The sequence below is a fragment of the Aotus nancymaae genome, unplaced genomic scaffold (assembly GCF_030222135.1).
Source record: "Aotus nancymaae isolate 86718 unplaced genomic scaffold, 86718_ANA_hifiasm-v0.15.2.pri h1tg000021l, whole genome shotgun sequence".
Classification (NCBI taxonomy): domain Eukaryota; kingdom Metazoa; phylum Chordata; class Mammalia; order Primates; family Aotidae; genus Aotus; species Aotus nancymaae.
The window spans coordinates 12,549,877-12,572,612 of record NW_026988433.1 but is presented as its reverse complement, the minus strand read 5'-3'; the positions used below and the strand labels follow the sequence as shown (position 1 = coordinate 12,572,612).

The 22,736-nt window shown below is 44.5% G+C and overlaps 2 protein-coding genes across 2 annotated transcripts; both read right to left on the bottom strand.

Moving 5' to 3' along the window:
• Positions 1-244: 244 nt before the first annotated feature.
• COQ5 (coenzyme Q5, methyltransferase) lies at positions 245-21,432 on the bottom strand. The gene is made up of 7 exons (XM_012468958.2): positions 21,203-21,432; positions 13,440-13,589; positions 11,193-11,414; positions 5,474-5,580; positions 1,846-1,934; positions 933-1,044; positions 245-850 (listed from the first exon to the last, which is right to left on the bottom strand). Exons 1-7 carry the CDS (start codon positions 21,402-21,404, stop codon positions 749-751), a joined length of 984 nt encoding a protein of 327 aa, XP_012324381.2. The 5' UTR covers positions 21,405-21,432; the 3' UTR covers positions 245-748.
• Positions 17,008-17,550, bottom strand: LOC135276253 (large ribosomal subunit protein eL42-like). The gene has a single exon (XM_064379715.1). The coding sequence runs from the start codon at positions 17,446-17,448 to the stop codon at positions 17,131-17,133; it is 318 nt and encodes a 105-aa protein (XP_064235785.1). The 5' UTR covers positions 17,449-17,550; the 3' UTR covers positions 17,008-17,130.
• Positions 21,433-22,736: the final 1,304 nt, after the last annotated feature.

Sequence of the window (22,736 nt, the reverse complement as noted above, 5' to 3'; positions counted from 1 at the left end):
GCCCATGCCACAACGCCCAGCTAATTTTTGTATCCTTTCAGAGATGGGGTTTTTCCATGTTGGACAGGTTGGTCTTGAATTCCTGACCTCAAGTGATCCACCTGCCTCAGCCTGCCAAAGTGCTGGGATTACAGGTGTGAGCCACCACACCCAACCCACAGAGTAGCTTTTTGTGGAGGAGGACTGAAAGAATAATGAAAAATATATTTTCCTTACCCCCTTCAAGAAAAAATGACAAGTATCATCAAAAGGCAAATTCCTTTACTGGTTCAGCACACAACTGTCATGATCATTAGTCCTCTGACTTGGGCCTAGACTCAGTCCTAGTAGGCTGAAAGGTTGATTCAGGTACAATTAAGTTTTCTGGTTAAAGTCATCATTGGGTTCAAATGATCTATCACCCACTCTGGAAGGCAGCACCAGCAGAGAAGCTATAAATACACTTCAAAACTGAGCCTTAGTGCTGGTTGTACCTTAACCACACACTCTACAGCCAAGAGAAATTAGCGGTTGAGCAAAAATACAGACCAAATGCCTCTGGGAGATGGACTGAAGCAACTCCAAAGAAACCTGTAAAAAAGTGACAGGAATTTGTTCTTCTACTTGGAGAGTGTTTGATTCAAACATGATTCCAAGGTATGTATCCTTAAGAGGAGATGCTCTGCTGTTGTCTCATTTGCCAGAATATCCTTCAGTTCCAGGCTTTCAACAGGGTGTGATTGGTTCATGCTCCATGATAGGAAAGGAATTAAAGTTTGAAGGCAGAATGAATGGCCACTATGCCTGACGTTAGACCTTCATAAGTGACCTTGTGAAAGCCTGCATCTTCTATCATCTCCTTGAACTCTTCCTAAAACACAAGGAAAGATACAGCCAGGGTAGCTTGGATTTCAACTGTAGGGCCTTTGTTTTAAGCTAGAGAAGTTTCATACCTGAGATGGGAACCTTCGGATACTCTCTACAAGGTACTGATAGGACTTCCAGTCTCCAGCAATGACCTCTCCCAGGACAGGGATGACCTGGAAGCTATATAGATCATAAAGCCTAAGCAAACAAAAAGGTCAAAGATTAAGATTAGAACATTCCCCTCATTTCTTCCCGAGATAAGAAGAAGGAAGGACTAAACCTGGGGTCACAAACTCAAATGCCTATAGGGATCAAGAAGAACCTGAATTAAGTGGGCCAGGTACGAGACGAGTAGGAGTAGTGACAGGTACAGTTAGAAAGTACTATAAAGTGGAGAAGGGACACTTACTACCCAGCCTTTTCTGTGGCATGTGGGGTTATGGGCCTACCCAGGGCTGCCATGTATCTAATTTCTCAAGTGAAGCTGGAAATCCAGATTTTTATATAAAATTTAAATTCGTTTTTGTTTGTTTGTTTGTAGAGATACGGTCTCACTGTGTTGCACAGGCTGGTCTTGAACTCCTGGGCTCAAGCGATCCTCCCCGCTCAGGCTCCCAAAGTGCTGGGATTACAAGCATGAGCCACTGCACTTGGCCCAAATTTCCTGATTTTCTTTTTAAGCCAGTCAAATTTAGCAGTGGGGGTTCAGTAGCAACGTGAGTGCTAGTAGTAAGTTCTGATAACCCACTACCATTGGACCAGCCATTTCCTGATTTTTAAATATGGGCCTCTAAGTCAATTTCTTAAAATATATATGTAAGTCAACTTGGATCTAGGTTGAGACCCTTCTGGCCTAGGTATAGTCATTCAGAACTGGCTGATCTCTGGTACTCTGAACTACAAAGTTCATGCTTATAGCTTACTGGCTATTTTCAATCCATTTTGGGGTGGGAAACCTGGGCTATCCAATGAAGATAAAGTCCTGTTAACAATGCCAACCTGGATATGAGGGGATTGTTCACTTGGCTAAATTCCAGACACAGAAACCGTCCTCCTGGTTTCAGCACCCGATGGGCTTCCTGGAGTGCCTGAGCAAGACAAGGAACAACAGGACACACTCCTCAGTAGACTCACTCAGTTCCATGAGGCCAAGACAGCTTTAGCTTCTGTAGGCATTACAAAAGGTATCATGGCCCACACACCTCGTTTGTTCTCACTTGGGAAGCTGTAACAGCAGCAATAACCCCACATATCCCAAATACTACAGGCATTCTGCTGCCCGTGACTATACAAAGTTAGCTGGGGTCATCTACACTGACTACAGATTGGTACAACTCCATGAAAGGCAAGTTTAGAGTTACCTATCAAAATTGCAATGGATATTCTCTCTGATAAAGCAATTTTACTTCAAGGAAACTATCTTACAGAAATGCTTCTACTGTGGAAATGACATGTATGTGGGTTATTCACTTTTATTTTATTTTTTTTGAGATGGTGTCTTGCTCTGTCACCCAGAGTGGTGGGCAGTGCCATGATCTTGGCTCACTGCAACCTCCGCCTCCCAGGTTCAAGTGATTCTCCTGCTTCAGGCTCCCAAGTAGCTGAACTATAGATGTCTGCCACCAGGCCCAGCTAATTTTTTTTTTTTTGAGACGGAGTTTTGCTCTTGTTGCCCAGGCTGGCTAATTTTTTGTTTTGTTTTGTTTTGTTTTTAGATGGAGTTTCGCTCTTGTTGCCTACGCTGGAGTCCAATGGCACAATTTCAGCTCACTGCAACCTCCATCTCCCAGGTTTAAGCACTTCTCCTGCCTCACCCTCCCAAGTAGCTGGGATTACAGGCATGCACCACCAAGCCCAACTAATTTTATAGTTTTAGTAGAGACGGGGTTTCACCATGTTAGCCAGGATGGTCTCAATCTCCTGACCTCAAGTGATCCACTCACCTCGGCCTCCCAACGTGCTGGGTCTACTGGTGTGAGCCACTGCACCTAGCTGGTTATTCACTTGTTTTTTTCTCTTTTTTCTTTTCTATTGGAACAGACAAGTGCTGCACTGCTGTTCCAGGTTATTCACTCTTAAATAAAATTATAGGAAGCCATTGTTTTGGACTAAGTTTCTGCACTGGGTTCCAACAGACCAGACTAAGCATCAAAATGGAGTCACCGTCTTGTGACTCCACAAGTTCCATGCCACCAAACCCAAACTAAGCTGTCAGCTGACCTTCTGAGAGATCAGGAGAAAGAGATACAGCCAATTTCTCTAACACTCCTGTTTAAATTTGTAATTCACATGGTAATGAAGTTCCTTCCGCTTTAATCCTTACACAAAAAAGATGCCTGAGGTAGCCTGATAAAAATAAAAAACTACTTCATTTTTTATTTTTATTTTTTAGAGACAAGGTCTCCCTGTTATGTTGCCCAGCTTGGAGTATAGTGGCTATTCACAGGTGTGATCATACTACAGCCTTGAACTCCTGGGCTCAAGCAGTCCTTCCGCCTCAGCCTCCCATGTAGCTCAGACTACAGGCATGTGCCACTGAACTTGATCAATCACTTATCTATCTATCTATCTATCTATCTATTTGAGGTGGGGTCTCATGTTGCCCAGGCTGTTCTCTGACTCCTGGGCTCAGGTAGTCCTCCTGCCCCAGCCTCCCAAAGTGCTGGAATTATAGGCAACAGCCATCAAACCTGACCCCATCAGTTACTTATTTATTTATTTTATATATTTACTTATTTTTGAGACAGAGTATCACTCTGTCACCCAGGCTGGAGTGCAGTGGCATGATCTCTGCTCACTGCAACCTCTGCACCAGGTCAAAAAAAAATTTTTTTAATTCAATGAAATAATAAATGGCTACTGACATAGGAAAGGTGACACAAACAAAACTGAAGAACACCATAAAGAACATACCACATGGCCAAGCTCAGTGGCTCACGCCTGTAATCCTAGCACTTTGGGAGGCCAAGGCGGATGGATCACAAGGTCAGGAGTTTGAGACCAGCCTGCCAACGTGGTGAAACCCCGTCTCTACTAAAAATACAAAAATTAGCTGGGCATAGTAGCGCACGCCTATAATCCCAACTACTAGGGAGGCTGAGGCAGGCGAATCGCTTGAATTTGGGAAGCAAAGGTTGCAGTGAGCCAAAATCACACTACTGCACTCCAGCTTGGGCAACAGAGCGAGACTCTGTCAAAAAAAAAAAAAAAAAACCATACCACTCAACCAGAGGACCCAGGCAGCTGGAGACCACGTTGCTGAAATGAAACTCTTTGCCTTGCACATGGTCTTCAAGTGTTTTGAACAGAAGATATTAAAGTTGGAATAAAGGCCAGGCATAGTGGCTCAAGCCTGTAATCCCAGCATTTTGGGAGGCTGAGGCGAGAGGATTGCTTGAGCTCAGGAGTTTGACATCAGCCAAGGCAACATGGTGAAAAAAAATAAAAATCAAAAATTAAGTAGGAACAGTGGCCCAGTGTGGTGGCTCACGCCTGTAAACCCAACACTTTGGGAGGCCCAGGCAGGCAGATCATGAGGTAAGGAGTTCGAGACAAGCCTGACCAACATGGTGAAACCCTGTCTCTACTAAAAACACAAAAATTAGCCAGGCAAGGTGGTGAGCGCCTGTAATCCCAGCTACTCAGGAGGCTGAGGCAAGAGAATCGCTTGCACCTGGGAGGCAAAGGTTGCAGTGAGCCGAGATCGCCACTGCACTCCAGCCTGGGCGACAGATTGAGACTCCGTCTCCAAAAACACAAAAACCAAACAAAAATAGAGTAGGAACAAAGAAGAGCTCCATCAGATTAAGAGCTGAACATTCCCCTTTTCCTGTAGAAAAGCCATGAATCCAGCTCTCTTTTGTCAAAATAGTGTTTGAGGGCCCTTGTCTTTGTCAGCCTCTGACAGTCTCTGATCTTCTGCAAATTCACAGGGTCAGAGAGCTTCACAAGTATGAGGAAATACACAAAAGGCCAGAGCATGACTAGAAATCCCAAAGACGTGAATACCAATCCAAGACAGACAGACTTCTCTGGAGATCAGCTGTGTGGTGTTAGTCTCTCACTGGGTGGTGTGGTGGTGGGTATCTGTAATCCCAGTTACTTGGCAGGCAGATGTGGAAGGACTGCTTGAGCCCAGGAGATTGAGACCAGCCTGGGCAACACAGCAAGACCCCATCTTAAAAAATAAAACTTGGCCAGGCGTGGTGGCTCATGCCTGTAGTCCCAGCACTTTGGAGGGCCAAGGCGGGTAGATCACGAGGTCAAGAGATCGAGACCATCCTGGCCAACATAGTGAAACCCTGTCTCTACTAAAAATACAAAAATTAGCTGGGCATGGTAGCGGGTACCTGTAATCCCAGCTACTTGGGAGGCTGAGGCAGAAGAAACACTTGAACCCAGGAGTCAGAGGTTGCGGTGAGCCAACATCACGTCACTGTGTTCCAACCTGGGCAACAGAGTGAGATTCTGTCTCAAAAATAAAATAAAATAAAATAGAGGCAACAGAGCGAGACTCCATCCCAAAAATAAAATAAATAAAACTCTCCTTCTTTCCTCACTCACTGTAGCTCTACAACGGAGGTAATTTCCTGAGAATCACGCAAGCTCTGGATGCGGCCATTGGTACCTGATCAATGTGTGTGACATTCCGAATCCCAAAGGCAATGGTGTAAATATCAAACTTGTCATCATCAAAGGGCAGTTCTTCAGCATCTCCTAATACCCATGCAAGTCCTGAAAGAGAAAATGAGTTTGAGGTCTCAGTCTGGGCAGCTGTCTTTCCTGTACCCAGTGAATGTACTTCATGTAGAGCACTGTGCTTGAGAGCCTAAGTCCTGGGTGTTAGGCTTCCTGGAGTCAAATCTCAGGTTTACCATTTATTAGCTGCATATTCCTTATGTATACATATTTTCCCTTTTATATTTTTAATTATTATTTTTTAGACATGGGGGGGTGGTCTTGCTTTCTCACCCAGGCTGGAGAACAGTGGCACAGTCACAGCTCACTGCATCCTCAAACACCTAGACTCAAAGGATCCTCCTGCCTTAGCATCCCTAGTAGTTGGGACTATAGGCACACACCACCCTGTCCAGCTAATTTTTAAAAATTTCTTCTGGAGAGATGAGGTCTCGTCATCTTGCCCAAGCTGATCTCAATCTCCTGAGCTCAAGCAATCCTCCCACTTCAGCCTCCCAAAATGCTGGGATTACAGATGTGAGCCACTGTGCCTGGCCTGTATATTCTTTTTTTTTTTTTTTGAGACGGAGTTTTGCTCTTGTTACCCAGGCTGCAGTGCAATGGCGCGATCTCGGCTCACTGCAACCTCCGCCTCCCAGGTTCAAGCAATTCTGCCTCAGCCTCCTGAGTAGCTGGGACTACAGGCACATGCCACCACGCCCAGCTAATTTTTGTATTTTTAGTAGAGACGGGGTTTCACCATGTTGGCCAGGATGGTGTCGATCTCTTGACCTCATGATCTGCCCGCCTCGGTCTCCCAAAGTGCTGGGATTACAGGAGTGAGCCACCGTGCACAGCCCTGTATATTCTTGAATAAACTACTTTGTCTCAGTTTCCTCATCTGTAAAATGGAGTTTAAAACTAGTGCCTACAGCTGGTCTGAAGGTAATGAGTTATCTCAATTGATTGTTCACAGTCAGTTACAGATCGAACTCCTTGTTCTACTCTTACCCCCTTCTCACTACTGCACTTGACTAGTCTAAAAATAAAAATAAAAAAAAGAAAAAAAGAAAAACGAATGCCTACTTTATAGGGTTACTGGAAGTATTAAGTGAGTTACTCTAAGTATGGAATTTAGCATAGTCATCCTGGTTTTATTGGAATCACAGAGCATCAAAGCGTCCAGGTCTGAGGCCAGGTCATAAATTCAGGGATCACCAGAGGGCCCCCTATCAGGGTTGCTATGTCCTCCAAGGATCTTGATTTAGCTTTAACATCAAGATCTACAGCAAATTAGATGTAAAATACAAAAAGAAGACTCTACAGAGGAAGGTAAATGAAAATAACCCTTCTGGAAAGTAAATTAGCAGTATCTAACAAGGGCTTTAAAAACAAGTATACCTTTTGACCCAATGATTTCATTTTTAGGAAAAGGACACTGACATCACCATCATAGCTACTGCTTATGGGGCCCTTATCAAGTACAGGGTCTGAGTTATTTATGTACATCTTTAGATAGGTGATCTTAGTACACCCTCATATCAACTCTACGAGATAGTTGTTACTATTATCCTCATGTTTCAGGTCAGCAAAATGAATATCAGAAAGGTTAAAGTCTGAGCTGAGCCCAGTGGCATGCACCTGTAATCCCAGAGACTCAGGAGGCTGGGGCAGGAGGAGAGCTTGAGCCCAGGAGTTGGAAGACCAACCTGGGTAACACAGCAAGACTGTATCTTGAAACAATAAAAAGCAAAAAGAGAAACGTTAAAGTTGCTTGCCCAAGGACACAGATGGACTGGAACCAGAGTCTATGTTTTTAACAGCTATTGTATATCACCTCTTACTATGAAGTAGTTTAATTAGAGTTTAAACACCTAAGGTTATACAGTCAGTAAATGTATGAATCCATGCAAAAATTACAAATAAAGATGTCACAAAGCTGTGCTATATGGAAAACATTGGGGAAAAAAAAGAATTATCAATTGGTTATTGATTATGTGAATTGGTTATGTGAATCATGAAATACCCACATGGAAGAATAGCATAAAAAATAATGATTTCAAGGAATTTCAAATGACATGGAAAAATCTTTTGATACAATACTGAATTAAAGCAGGATTACTAAATTATATATATAGGATGTTCTCAGCTTTATAAAAAGGGAATGATTAGGAAAAAGGAAGGAAACATTACCATATTGAGGGGCATCTCTGAATGCCGTAATTAAGGTTAACATTTACTTTCTTCTTTCCAGGCCAGGAGCGATAGCCCACACCTGCAATCCTAGCACTTTGGGAGGCCGAGGAGGGCAGCCCATTTGGGCCAGGAGTTCGAGAGTAGCCTGGCCAACAGGGCGAAACCCTGTCTCTACTAAAGATACAAAACTTAGCTGGGTGTGGTGGCGTACACCTGTAAACCTAGCTATTCAGGTGGCTGAGGTGTGAGACTCACTTGAACCTGAGAGGCGGACGTTGCAGTGAGCCGAAATTATACCACTGGACTCCCACCTGGATAACAAAGCATGACTCTGTCTCAAAAAAAAATTTCCAAAACGTCTCAAACATTTCATTTTTCTAATCCATCATACACACACACACACACACACACACACACACACACACATATACACACATATATATATTTGAGACAGACTCGCTCTGTCGCGCAAGCTAGAGTGCAGTGGCATGATCTTGACTCACTGCAACCTCTACCTCCTGGGTTCAAGCAGTTCTCCTGCCGCAGCCTCCTGAGCAGCTGAGATTACAGGCGCCTACCACCATGCCTGGCTAATTTTTTTTGCATTTTTAGTACATAGATATATATATACACACTTTTTTTTTTTTTGAGCTGGAGTTTTGCTCTTGTTGCTCAAGTTGGAGTGCAATGGCACGATCTCGGCTCACCGCAACCTCAGCCTCCCAGGTTCAAGCGATTATACTGCATCAGCCTCCGAGTACCTGGGATTACAGCCTTACGCCACCACGCCTGGCTAATTTTGTATATTTAGTAGAAATGGGGTTCCTCCATGTTGATCAGGCTGGTCTCGAACTCCCAATCTCAGGTGATCCACCCGCCTCAGTCTCCCAAAGTGCTGGGATTACAGGCATGAGCCACTGTGCCTGGCCATCAAATATATATTTTTTAAAGCTCCTGCCCCTAAGATCTTCCATTTGGTAAGAAAAGTCCTACGTAAAAAATATAAATAAAACACACAACCATGCTACACATTTTTTAAAAAGTAGTTAAGTTACACATTAACTTTTTTTTTGAGATAGAGCCTTGCTTTGTCACCCAGGCTGGAGTGCAATGGTACAATCTCGGCTCACTGCAACCTTCACCTCCTGGGTTCATGCAATTCTCGTGCTTCAGCCTCCCAAGTAGCTGGGATTACAGGTGCATACCACCACGCCTGGTTAACTTTTGTATTTTTAGTAGAGATGGGGTTTCACCATGCTGGCCAGGCTGATCTCCAACTTTGGATCTTAGGTGATCCACCTGCCTCAGCCTCCTAAAGTGTTGGGATTACAGGCATGAGCCACTGCACCCAAGCACACATTAACTTTTATATTTCTCTTCTTTTGTTTTTGAGACAGAGTCTCACTCTGTTGCCCAGACTGCAGTGCAATCGTGCAATCTTGGCTCACTGCAACCTTCGCCTCCCAGGTTCAAGTGATTCTCCTGCCTCAGCCTCCTGAGTAGCTGGGATTACCGGCACCCACCACCATGCCTGGCTAACTTTTGTATTTTTAGTAGAAGTGGGGTTTGGCCAGGCTGGTCTCTCAAACTCCTGACCTCAGATGATCCACCTATCTCGGCCTCCCAAAGTGCTTGGATTACAGGCGTGAGCCAGCGTGCCCAGCCTAACTTTTATATTTATTAAATAATTTCTAGGGTCCTCCTACTTAGTTTCTACTTTTTTTCATGATGTTTTTGCAAAGGTATGATTATTGGAAACTGATAGAGCAAGGATAAAAGATAAAACTGTACTATGGGGCACTTAATAATTCTTACACAGTCAGGGGGCTGTGGGTCAGGAGATGAGGTCAGGAGATTAGGAGATCGAGACCATACTGGCCAACATGGTAAAACCCTCTCTCTACTAAAATACAAAAAAATTAGCTGGGCATGGTGGTGCATGCCTGGAATCCCAGCTACTCAGAAGGCTGAGGCAGGAGAATTGCTTGACCCCAGGAGGCGGAGATTGCAGTGAACCGAGATCACACTACTGCACTCCAGCCTGGCGACAGAGCTAGACTCTGTCTCAAAAAAAAAACAATAATAATAAATAATTGCTAAGCACATGCATTTGTCTTGGTGGTTAGGAAAGCTTGAAGGGCAGCTATGCAACAGAAGAGATGGTTCCAGAAATGGAACACTGCCTATCATTTCAGTATCTTTGTTTTCCATTCTTTATGGCTGAGTACCAGAGAGAAGGGAAACACGTTTGTCAGTAGGAGTAGGAAATATAGTGCCTTTGTCTAAAAACACTAGTGACTCTCTGCCTTCTGACCAGTATTGATGGTTAACAAAGGAGCCCTTCAGCTTGCGGGCCAAGTGGGCTGCAGTTCATCTAGGCAGCTCCTTCTGGGGGTGGGAGGAGGAGAAAGAGGAAGAATTGAGCTAAAATAACCATAGACACTCTTGATAGGGGAGGAGAAGGAGAGAAATGCTGAAGTAGACCTGAGGGACATTCTTTGTTGTATACCACTGCCCCTCACAGTGGCCATCTGTGGCGCCTGGCCAGCGTGGAAGAGGGCAGAGTAGCAGCTCCACAAAGCCGGGCTGGGCGCAGTGCCTCATGCCTGTAATCGTAATACTTTGGGAGGCAGAGGTGGGTGGATCACATGAGGCCAGGAGTTCCAGACTAGTCTAGCCAACATGGTAAAACTCCATCTCTACTAAAAACACAAAAAAATGGCTGGGCACAGTGGCTCATGCCTGTATTCCTAGCTACCTACACTCCTTGTGGCTGAAGGGCAAGTTATTTCTTTTTCTATTTTTTAAATTTCTTTAGAGACAGGGTCTCACTCTGTCACTCAGGCTGGAGTACAGAGGTGCAATCATAGCTTACTGCAGCCTGGAACTCTTGGGCTGAAGTAATCCTTCCATCTTGGCCTCCCAAAGTTCTGGGATTACAGGTGTGAACCATGGGCCCACCTATAATATGGGCCCAGCCTCGAGTTCTTCCTTTACAGGAAATGAGAGGTCCAGTTGCACAGCAATCAAACTATCCTTGGACAGGAGTATAGAATGGACAGGAGACTAGAATGGTTCAAGAATGGGAATGATATACCAAGGTCACCCTGAAGCTGCTGGGAAATAACAGCAAAACTTTTCTCAGGGTCTGAGAGCTGAGATCTGAAGATTCAACTCCAATTTGGGATGTGTCACTGAGAAGTTGTGTGACTTGGTTAAGATTCTTGACTTCTTTGGGCTCTGGTGATCTCCCCAGTCACATGGGGCTGGGTAAGCTCACTCAATGGGTTACTATGCATAAATAATGCATATAACACCACACAAACGAGATTCAGCCATGCAAATGATCTTCAACCTGCCCATCTGTAAGTTTCTGAAAGCCAGAAGATAAAGCATCTCAGTATTTCACACACTCCACCTTACTCTATAAAAATACAAACATTTCGCCTATGTCTGCCTTCTGCAGGACTCACCAGCTCTGTATCCTTGAGCCAAGGCTTTCTGCTTTCCAACCTTTAGCATCTCCTTGTTGATGTCACACACCATGACATGAGACCCGCCCAAGGAATCTTCTTCATTCTGGTACTCTTTGGCAATTTCTTCCCAGGATAAACTTTGTTGGGCCCTTAACTGCCTCTTCTGTTTTCTTTGATGCTGGGACTGAACATAATTAAGGAACCGGAATGCAATGTCACCTGTGAGAAGCCAACATGAGGAAAGATGCAGACTAAAACAAAAATAAAAAAGGAAGAAACAGCATTTCCTAAAACCAAAAGGGGTAACAGAGGCACAGGAGTACCTGTGTTAGCTAACTGCACTCAGTGTGGCTGAAAGGCAAGTCCTTTCTTCTTTCTGTTAGAGATAGGGTCATACTCCGTCACCCTGGCTGGAGTGTAGAGGCACAATCATAGCTGAGTATGTGAACATGAAAGTTTCTACTCATTTCAACACTAACTTTTTATTTAATTAAAAAAATTGGACCAGGCACAGTGGCACAGGCCTGTAATCCCAGCTACTTGGGAGGCTGAGCCAGGAGAATCGCTTGACCCCAGGAGGCGGAGGTTACAGGGAGCTGAGATCGCACCACTGCACTTCAGCCTGGGAACAGAGCGAGACTCTGTCTCAAAAAAAAAAAAAATTTTTTTTGGTAGAATCAGGGTCTCACTATGTTGCTGAGGCTGTCCTACAACTTCTGGGCTCAAGCAATCATCCTGCCTCAGCCTCCCAAGCAGCTGGGACGATAGGCATATACCACCCTTACTGACTAGTCTCTTATTTATATATATATTTTTTTGAGACAAGGTCTTGCTCTGTCTCCCAGGCTGTAGTGCAGTGGCACAATTATGGCTCACTGCAGCCTTGACTTCCTGGGCTCAAGAGATCCTCCCACTTCAGCCTCCTGAGTAGCTGGGACTATAGGCGTGTGCCACTGGATTCGGCAATTTTTAAAAACCTTTTGTAGATGGCCGGGCGCAGTGGCTCATGCCTGTAATCCCAACACTTTGGGAGGCTGCGGCATGCAGATCACCTGAGGTCAGGAGTTCTAGACCAGCCTGGCCAACATGGTGAAACCCCATCTCTACTAAAAATACAAAAATTAGCTGGGTGTGGTGGCGGGCGCCTGTAATCCCAGCTACTCAAGGAGGCTGAGGCAGGAGAATTGCTTGAACCTGAGAGGTGTAGGTTGCAGTGAGTGAAGATCCCACCACTGTACTCCAGCCTGGGTGAAAGAGCGAGACTCCATCTCAAAAAAACAAAAAACATAACTTTTTGTAGAGATGGGGTCATACTATGCTGCCCAGGCTGGTCTTGAACTCCTGGGCTCAAGGGATTCTCCCACCTCAGCCTCCCAAAGTGCTGGAATTACAGGCATAAGCCACCGTGCCCAGCCTCTGGCTAGTATTTTTCTTTTTTTCTTTTTTTGAGATAAGGTCTGGCTCTATCACCTAGGCTGGAGTGCAGTGGAGCAATCTTGGCTCACTGCAACCTCCATCTCCCAGACTCAAGCCATCGTCCCACTTCTGTCTCAAAAAAAAAAAAAAAAAAGAAAAAGAAAAAGAAAAAGATATCAGGAGAGCGAGATCAAACTAAACAGGCCAGTTTAAATCTTCAGTTGGCATGAGAGTAAAGTTTCTTCTGCCTTAAGCCTTACATGAAAAAGGTAACCTAAAGTGATATATAAACTAAACAGTTTTGTTTTGTTTTTTTTGACACAGCGTCTCCCTCTGTCGCCCAGGCTGGATAGAGTGCAATGGTGTGGTCTCAGCTCACTGCAACCTCCTCCTCCTGGGTTCAAGCAGTTCTCCTGCCTGAGCCTTCCAATAGCTGGGATTACAGGCATGAACCACCACGTCCGGCCAATTTTTTGTATTTTTAGTAGAGATGGAGTTTCATTATGTTGGCCAGGCTTGTCTTGAACTCCTGACCTTAGGTGATCCACCCACCTTGGCTTCCCAAAGTGCTGTGAGTACAGGTGTGAACCACTGCACCCAGCCAATCCTGTGTATTTTAGAAACGTGTGACAGGCACAAAACTGATATTCTATGCTTTTGACTGATATTCAGTCAAAAAGAGAAGTGAATGCCTTTCTCAGAAGTAATAAATATGCTGATTCTCAATGACCATCTTCAGCCTGTTAGGTGAGCTAGCTAATTACAAGACAAACTAATTTCTGTAAAACATGCTCAATGGTAGTGAAGGATACCAAACTTGATTATTACCTGTGCCTCCAGCAACATCAAGCAGCTGCGTCCCAGGAAGCGGACGCATCTTCCAGAGCAGCAAATCCTTCCAAAGACGATGGATACCAAGACTCATCATATCATTCATCACATCATACTTCTTAGCCACACTTTCAAACACCTGATAGACTGACATGGGAGAAACACACATAATTGTGCTATTAACAGTATTCACTTAGAAAAATCCTAAACAGGCCAGGCACAGTGGCTCACGCCTGTAATCCCAGCACTATGGAAGGCAAAGGTGGGCAGATCACAAGGTCAGGAGTTTGAGACCATCTGGCCAACATGGTGAAACCCCATCTCTACTAACAATACAAGAATAAGCCGGTGTGGTGGCTTGCGTCAGTAATCCCAGCTACTCAGAAGGCTGAGGCAGGAGAATCGCTTGAACCTGGGAGGCAGAGGTTGCAGTGAGCTGAGATTGTGCCACTGCACTCCAGCCTAGGCGACAGAGCGAGACTCAGTCTCAAAAAAAAAAAGGAAAATCCTAAACAAAAAAGGAGTAAGTTTTTTTCCCCTGAAATGGCCTGTCTTTGCAAGATGAAACTAAGTCATAATGTTTGATGTCCAAATCTACACTTTAACATTACCTCTTTATTTATTTTTCCTGCCTGAGGTTTATACAAATAGCACAGGAGGATCCCAGCCCCATACAGACAGCAGTGGGCGGGGTCACACCAGTCCTTCTGTCCTCATGTTAAAAGACAAGAGACATCTACTCTGAAGACTTTGTAGGGGCCTGAGCTGGAAGTGAAGCTGGAGCTGCAGCCTGGGCCTTGGTTTGATCCTTGGCCTTGGCCTTTGGCAGGCACATCCTGAGCCCCTTGGCAATGAGGGCACGAGCACACTTTCTAAGCTTGGGGTGGGCAACGGAGGCCAGTTGATCGAGCTTGCAGCTGACACCCTTTGGGATCTTGGGCTTAACCTCCTTGGGCTTTACGAGGGCCCTGATAACCTTGGCACGTGCACTCGTGGCCTTATCACTGTTAGCCTTCATCTTCTTTAGACTCTTTTTGTTGTGCTTCCTGGCAAAGCGTACATTCCTCAGGAACTTGGGGTCCACTCCCTTAAGAGATTTGTATCTTTGTGATTGGGGTTTCTCTGCCATTTTTGGGACTGGTTGTTATGGGGTGTGGTTCTTGGACTTGGCCATGTCTGCACCTGTCCTCTCTGCAGCCTGTGCCCCACCGTCATCCATAAATCACGAATGGCATCACATTAGCTCTTTAATAAGAGGCTTAGCAGGGCCAAGCACGGTGGCTCACGCCTGTAATCCCAGCACTTTGGGAGGCCGAGGCGGGTGGATCACAAGGTCAAATGATCGAGACCATCCTGGTCAACATGGTGAAACCCCGTCTCTACTAAAAATACAAAAAATTAGCTGGGCATGGTGGCGCGTGCCTGTAATCCCAGCTACTCAGGAGGCTGAGACAGGAGAATTGCCTGAACCCAGGAGGCGGAGGTTGCGGTGAGCCGAGATCGCGCCATTGCACTCCAGTCTGGGTAACAAGAGTGAAACTCTGTCTCAAAAAAAAAAAAAAAAAAAAAAGAGGGTTAGCAGGCATGGTAGCTCACACCAGCATTTTGGGAGGCTGAGGCGGGTGGATCACAAAGTCAGGAGCTCGAGACCAGTCTGGCCAAGATGGTGAAATCCTGTCTCTACTAAAAATACAAAAATTAGCCAGGCACGGTGGCAAGCGCTTGTAATCCCAGCTACTCGGGAGGCTGAGGCAGGAGATTTGCTTAAACCCAGGAGACAGAGGTTGTAGTGATCTCGACTCACAAATAAGAGGCTTAAATATACTTCATGGAAGAAATTACTCTCTTTTCTACTGTCTTAATTATCGTTACTTAGGACTACTACTTTGTAATAATGCCATCCATATACCTAGTACTAAACAGATATTTCTCTTAAAGGATAGGGTGGGGGAAATTGGAATTTTTCTCATGGTTATTATAATAAAAGACAAGATCCATTAGAAAGATGCATGATGGGCTGGGTGCAGTGGCTCTTGCCTGTGATCGTAGCACTTTGGGAGGCCAAAGTGGGTGGTTCACTTGAGGCCAGGAGTTCAAGACTAGCCTGGCCAACATGGCAAAAACCCTGTCTCTACTAAAAACACAAAAATTAGCTAGACATGGTTGCGCACACCTGTAATCCCAGCTACTCGGGTAGCTGAGGCAGGAGAATCAGTTGAACCTGGGAAGTGGAGGTTGCAGTGAGCTGAAATTGGACCACTGCATTCCAGCATGGGCGACTGAGAGAGACTCTGTTTCAAAAAAAAAGATGAAAGATGCATGATTAATGGATGGGAAGACCTCAGCTCATGTCTGCCTGTATCACTGAGAAGAACCTTAGGTACAATTTGATGGGCACCTAGATGCCAAGCTGTGAATCAAGGCTAAGTCACAATTTAGAGGTCTCTCATGAGTCTTCTCCATAGGATCAATGCAGACTGTGGAATCTGGGATAGGGATAGCTAAAGAGAGAAAGAGACTACTATCCAAGACTCTCAGAAGTGTTTCCTTTTGAAGTCACATTTAGCTGTTTTGCATCTTAGCTTCTCTCCCCATAAGATGACTATATCAGTGCCAGCTCCCAACTCCCTGCCAGAAGGCTGAATTGGATAATGAAGAGGAGATGCTTTGAGTTCCTCAGATGAAATGTGCTGCACAGATCCAAATATGACTCTCCTCTGCTGAATCAGACTACAGAGCCCGCCTTTAACTCAATCTTCAATGCCTATTCTCAAGCTTGGGATTTCCAAGTGCGCTCTTTTTTCGTTTGTGGTGTTTTCTTTTTTTTTGAGATGCAGTCTAGTTCTGTCACCCAAGCTGGAGTACAGTGGCACAATCTCGGCTCACTGCAACCTCTGCCTCCTGTGTTCAAGCAATTCTCCTGCCTCAGCCTCCTGAGTAGCTGCAATTATAGGTGCTTGCCACCATGCCTGGCTAATTGTTGTATTTTAGTAGAGACAGGGTTTCACCATGTTGGCCAGGCTGGTCTTGTACTCCTGACCTCATGATCAGCCCACCTCGGCCTCCCAAAGTGCTAGGATTACAGGCATGAACCACCTCGTCCAGCCTGCTCTTTTCTTTTGAGCATCTTTTGGGGTATCTAAGGGACACTAAAGCTAACTCACTGAGTATAAACAGTCCTTGCTGGCATGGTGGCATACACCTGGAGTGCCAGCTACTTGGGGGTCCATGGCGGAGACTGCTTGAACCCAGGAGTTCAAGGCTGCAGTGTGCTATGACTGTGCCTATAGCCATTGCACTCCAGCCTGGGCAGCATAGTGAGACCTTGTGTCAAAAATAAACAAATAGTCCTTGCTTTGCATGTTCCAATATACATGAATTTCAGTTACTGTGGATTAGCTAAATAACACCAGTTCCCCAACACCACAATTCAAGTACAATGGTATATCAAATGTGAGTAATTACATAAAGTACATTCTTTTTTTTGAGACGGAGTTTCGCTGTTGTTGCCCAGGCTGGAGTGCAATGGCATGATCTTGGCTCACTGCAACCTCCACCTCCTGGGTTCAAGTGATTCTCCTGTCTCAGCCTCCTGAGTAGCTGGGATTACAGGCATCCGACACCACCTGGCTAATTTTTTTTTTTGAACATAAACTCAAGATTTTACTGTCTTCATAAAAGACAACACTTAGAACTGGTTCACTTGGCCCTTTCTCTTCTTATCTCCTCCCAGTTCAAAACGCTTGCATCTTTTAGTAGCCAGCATTCTCTTAGATCTGCAGTTGGGCTCAACGCACTCAAGCCTTAGCACAATCTTCTTTGTAGTTTTAGCCTTTTTCCGGAAAATCGGCTTAGTTTGCCCACCATAGCCACTCTGCTTCCTGTCATAATGCCGCTTTCCCTGGGCATACAGAGAATCCTTGCCCTTCTTGTACTGTGTTACTTTGTGGGGTTGGTGCTTGCCACACTTCTTACAGCAAGTCCAGGTTTTAGGAACATTCACCATTTTTGCGTGAGTGCTACCAGCACGGAAAGCACCTGGCTAATTTTGTATTTTTTACTAGAGAAGGGGTTTCTCCGTGTTGGCTGGGCTGGTCTCGAACTCCCAGCCTCAGGTGATCCTCCCGCCTCAGCCTCCCAAAGTGCTGGGATTACAGGCGTGAGCCACTGCACCCGGCCCTAAAGTACATTCTTTAGTCTACAAATCATTATGTAAATAACAGATACACAGCATGATCAGCATCCAATCACATACTTCTTTCACAGACTTCAGGTGACTGGTCACTGTACCAGTTACTCAGTTCACAGACAGTGGCAATTTGCCAAGGCATAGAAAAGCTATTACATATGACAAGAAGGTAGCAAATCATGATCAAACTACTCTTGGCAAATTTTTGACAAGGAAATAAAACAAATTCTCAAGGTTTCTAATTTTTTATTCGAATTTTTTTCTTTCTTTTGACAATCTTGCTCTGTTGCCTAGACTAGAGTACACTGGCACAAACTTGGCTCACTGCAAACTCCACTCCCAGATTCAAACAATCCACCTACCTCAGCCTCCTAATTAGCTGTAATTACAGGCATGTACCACCACGCCCAGCTAATTTTTTTTGTATTTTTAGTAGAGATGAGGTTTCACCATGTTAGCCAGGCTGGTCTCAAACTCCTGACTTCAATTGATCTGCCCACCTCAGCCTCCCAAAGTGCTGGGATTACAAGTGTGAGCCATCGTGCCCAGCCATAAATAAATATTAGCTTTAATATACATTCAGGATATTTTTTCATTTCCCTATACATTTATAACTGACAGGGTTTTAATTATATTAGATATAATATTATATCTAATAATATAATTATTAGAACAATTATAATTTTTCCCATTAAGGTCATTGTGCATAACTTCAGCTTGCACATTTTCTTTTTCTTTTTTTTTTTTTGAGATGGAGTCTCACTCTTGCTGCCAGGCTGGAGTGCAGTGGTGCAATCTTGGCTCACTGCAACCTCCACCACCCGGGTTCAAGCCATTCTCTTGCCTCAGCCTCCCAAGTAGCTGGGACTACAGGCATCTGCCACCACGCCCAGCTAACTTTTTGTATTTTTAGTAGAGATGGTGTTTCACCATGTTAGCCAGGATGGTCTCAATATCTTGACCTCATGATCTGTCCGTCTTGGCCTCCCAAAGTGTTGGGATTACAGGTGTGAGCCACCATGCCCCATCTTTTTTTTTTTTTTTGAGACAGTCTCGCTTAGCTGCCCAGGCTGGAGTGCAGTGGTGCAATCTTGGCTCACTGCAACCACTATCTTCCAGGTTCAAGCAATTCTCCCATCTCAGCCTCCTGAGTAGCTGGGACTACAGGAACCTGCCATCATGTCTGGCTAATTGTTGTATTTTAGTAGAGATGGGGTTTTCACTGTATTGGCCAGGCTGGTCTTGAACTCCTGACCTCAGGTGATCCTCCCATTTTGGAGTCCCAAAGTGCTAGGATTACAGGCTTGAGCCACCGCGCCCAGCCGGCTTGCACATTTTCAGTCTTGCATTACTGTGCAAGACAAGGACTTTCTATACTGCAATCTCAGTCCCCAATCTGGAACTAATGTTTAGTTCAGTAGGTAACTTCTTCCCTGCTTGCAACTGTGTGAAATGTTGATTATACTTTGTAAAGCACAATACGGAAATTAGGCATTATTATTATTATTCCTAATTACTGGGTAAGAATATATACTTTGTGAGTAACCCACCTGAATTCAAATCTCAGCTCTGCCACTTATTAGGAGAATCTTGGGCAAGTGATTTAACATATTTGTTTCACATTTTCTTCATTTATAAAACTGGGCTAAGGTGGGCATGGTGGCTCATGCCTGTAATCCCGGAACTTTGGAGGCTGAGGCAGGCGGATCACTTGAGGTCAGGAGTTCGAGACCAACCTGGCTAACACGATGAAACCCTGTCTCTACTAAAAATACAAAAATTAGCAGGGCATAGTGGCAGATGCCTGTAATCCCAGCTACTGGGGAGGCTGAGGCAGGAGAATTGCTTGAACCTGGGAGGCGGAGGTTGCAGTGAACCAAGATTGAGCCACTGGACTCCAGCCTGGGTGACAGAGGGAGACTCAATGCCCCCTAAAAAAACTGGACTAATAATTCTTATCTTACAGTTTTAGTTATAAGAATTAATGTGTCACTGTGAACATGAGAAAGATAAATTAAAATATTTAAAAAATAAATATATAAGAATTAATGTGAAATTATTTTAGAAGGTTTCAGACCCTTAGTAAGTGCTTGCTACTACACTTGACTAGTCTTAAAAATAAAAAATAAGATAAAAAATAAAATGCTTGGTATTATCATACTTGGCTCTGCTTATTTCATTCCATAAGCAGTTACCAAGCTCCTAATGTGCTTCAAGCACTGAGGAAATAGGAATGAATGAGCCTGGCTTTCTGGGTATTCTGGTCCTGTGAAACAAATACTAATTTGAATTTGATGTTCAAAGTGTTAAAGTAGAGCTATGTATTAGCAAGGTTGAGGTGGGCAGTCTTTAAGGGGATGGGAAATTCCACTGTGGGCACTTTCCCTTATTTCCTGGGTAACTCAGTAAAGAAACCTCTCAGAACCTCACCTTATACATCTGTAAAATGGGCCAATACCTTCATCATTATAAATACTACTGGTAGAGTTTAAAAGAGTCCTGATCTTTTCATTCATAAACCCACTTGTTGAAGTTTCCTTGAGCCTCCTCTTACTTGAAAAAAAAAAAAAATCCTTTTCTTTTCCTATGCCTGTGGCACAGTGCTGACAAAAAGAAACTGCTCAACAATATCTAACATTATTGAACAATTACTAAGTGCCAGAGGCTGTTTAAAGTGTTTTCACGTATCAAATATTTTGATACTCACAAGAACTCCAAGAGAAGAAGGGTTACGGTTAGTCCTACTTGGCAAATTTGGAAGTTGAGGTTCACAGAAGATAATTTCCCTCATTTCTTAAAAAAAAAAAAAAAAAAAAAAAAAGACCTATTTTTCTCAAGAGGTAAAGAACGTGGGCTTCGGACTCAGATTAAACTGGGTTTGAATACTGGTTCGGTCACTTACTAAATATGTTAAATTGGGCAACTTCTCGCTTAATCTTTAAGTCTCAATTTCCTCACGTGTAATACGGTAGTAACAATATCCACTACCGGAATATTGAAATGAGAATTGAAAATAATGTCTGTACATTGCCTGGCACATCACAAACGCTCAATTGACGGCATTTAGTTAACATTATTCTGCTTTAAAAAAGTGGGCGTCTAAGCGCCGCCAGGTCAGGCAGGGGGCACTCCTTAGAAATCAGAACTGCAGCCAGGTGCGGTGGCTCAAGCCTGTAATCCCAGCACTTTCGGAGGCCGAGGCGGGCGGACCACCTGAGGTCGGGAGTTAGAGACCAGCATGACCAACATGGAGAAACCCTGACTCTACTAAAAATACAAAATTAGACGGGCGTGGTGCCGCATGCCTGTAATCCCAGCCACTTAGAAAGCTGAGACAGGAGAATCGCTTGAACCCGGCAGGGGGAGGTTACGATCAGCCGAGATCGCATCATTGCACTCCAGCCTGGGCAACAAGAACGAAACTCCGTCTCAAAAACAACAACAAAAAGAAATCAGAACTGCACAGACAACAACACTGGAACTAACTGGATGTTAAATCAACCTTAACTGGCCAGAAGAAACTAGACTACGGACGGTCAGATCCTTCCATCCACCCTCTCGCCCCTTTCACCTTTGCCCCCTTTCTCCTCTTCCGACACAGTCTCAAACCCGAAGTGCGTTTCCGTTGCCCGCTTCTCTTGGGACAAGAGCCGCGCACTTAGTGAGGCCCCGGGCCAAGAGCTACGAAGCCCGAGTTGCTGACAGCCCCGCATCGCCCGCGACCACCTACGACCGCAATAGTTCCATAGAGCCAAGTTTCTGGGGGCCGCCATCTTGATACTCGAGTTACAAGGGCCAGAAGGTACGCCGTGTTGCGTCACCAGACGAACGACGGCGGCTGGTTGGAAACATTATTAGCCGAACGCGCCCTGAAATCTGATACTGAGGTCTGCATGCAAAATCTCTAGGATACGGATCCTTTCCTCTCTCTCTTCTCAAATTGAATTTACAATTCACCAGGAATGAGGGGACCTCTGGGGGAACCCTGGATCACCTCTTAGCGGCCATGTCTCTGAATCCTGCTAGGCAGAAGAGTACTAACTCGTAAGATATCCAGGAACTCTTGTTTTCTGTTGCAGAAGGGGGAAATTGAGGCATGGTGTGGTTTAAAACCCAAGATCACGGGCCAATTCCTGCACACTTTGTTGAGCGTAAGAATCACCTGGTTTAAGTTTTAAAATGCAGATTCCTGGGTCTCCAACAACCAGAGATTTTGAATCAATACATCTAGCATATATCCCTTTAATCTCTGTTTAAACAAACTGGCGATTCTCATGCAAGAGATTTGCAGGCAATTCTTAAGAAACATATGCCAGACTACTCTCAAAAATAAACATAGGAAAGACTTCTTTGGTCTGTCCATTTTATGAACTTAGGAAGCTCATAAATGGGAACGAAAGCTCTGGTCCACTTAGCAAGCCAAAACCAAACACCACTCACTTGATCTGCTGACACAAAGCTACATTCCTAGCTCCAACTGGCATGTTATGAGTGTTTTACTTCAGCCCCAGATTTTCACTCTTTTTTTAATGGAAAGGGTAATGTGGACCATCTTGTGCAAAAGAAAGAATAGATGTCGCTGAGTTTCGCTTGGATTACTGTATGTTTCTGCTTTCATTCCATTTTAAATGTATGTTTCCTGTAAATATTTCAAGAGGAGAAAGCGCCAATAGGAGAAACTATTTTGAAATGAAAATTCTCTTCTTGGTTTAATATAGCCTGACAGATGGACACCTACCTCTCTCGTTTGGGAAGTACTGCACTGAGATTTCTGTTTCTTTCTCTTTTATTTTAAGAATGATAGAAGATCCTCGTTGGTATAGTAATAAGAAAAAAAAAGGAATAATACAAGGGAGAAATGATTCATCCATGTACTCATAGTTCTCATGTCTTTGTTAAAAGAAATAAAGTGGCTGGGCGCAGTGGCTCATGCCTGTAATCACAGCACTTTGAGAGGCTGAGATGGGCAGATCATCTGAGGTCAGGAGTTCAAGATCAGCCTGGACAACAAGGTGAAACCCCGTCTCTACTAAAAATACAAAAATTAGCCAGGTGTGGTGGTGCACACCTGTAGTCCCAGCTATTTGGGAAGCTGAAGCAGAAGA

Bases quoted from the DNA above. Each gene is read 5' to 3' on its own strand.
- LOC135276253 (XM_064379715.1), bottom strand. From the start codon at position 17,448: ATGGTGAATGTTCCTAAAACCTGGACTTGCTGTAAGAAGTGTGGCAAG.
- COQ5 (XM_012468958.2), bottom strand. From the start codon at position 21,404: ATGGCGGCCCCCAGAAACTTGGCTCTATGGAACTATTGCGGTCGTAGG. The intron at 13,590-21,202 runs GTGAAAGGGGCG...CTCCCATGTCAG, and splicing joins AGAGGAGAAAGGGGGCAAAG to TCTATCAGGTGTTTGAAAGT. The intron at 5,581-11,192 runs GTGAGTCCTGCA...TTTCTCTTTCAG, and splicing joins GGCTCAAGGATACAGAGCTG to GACTTGCATGGGTATTAGGA.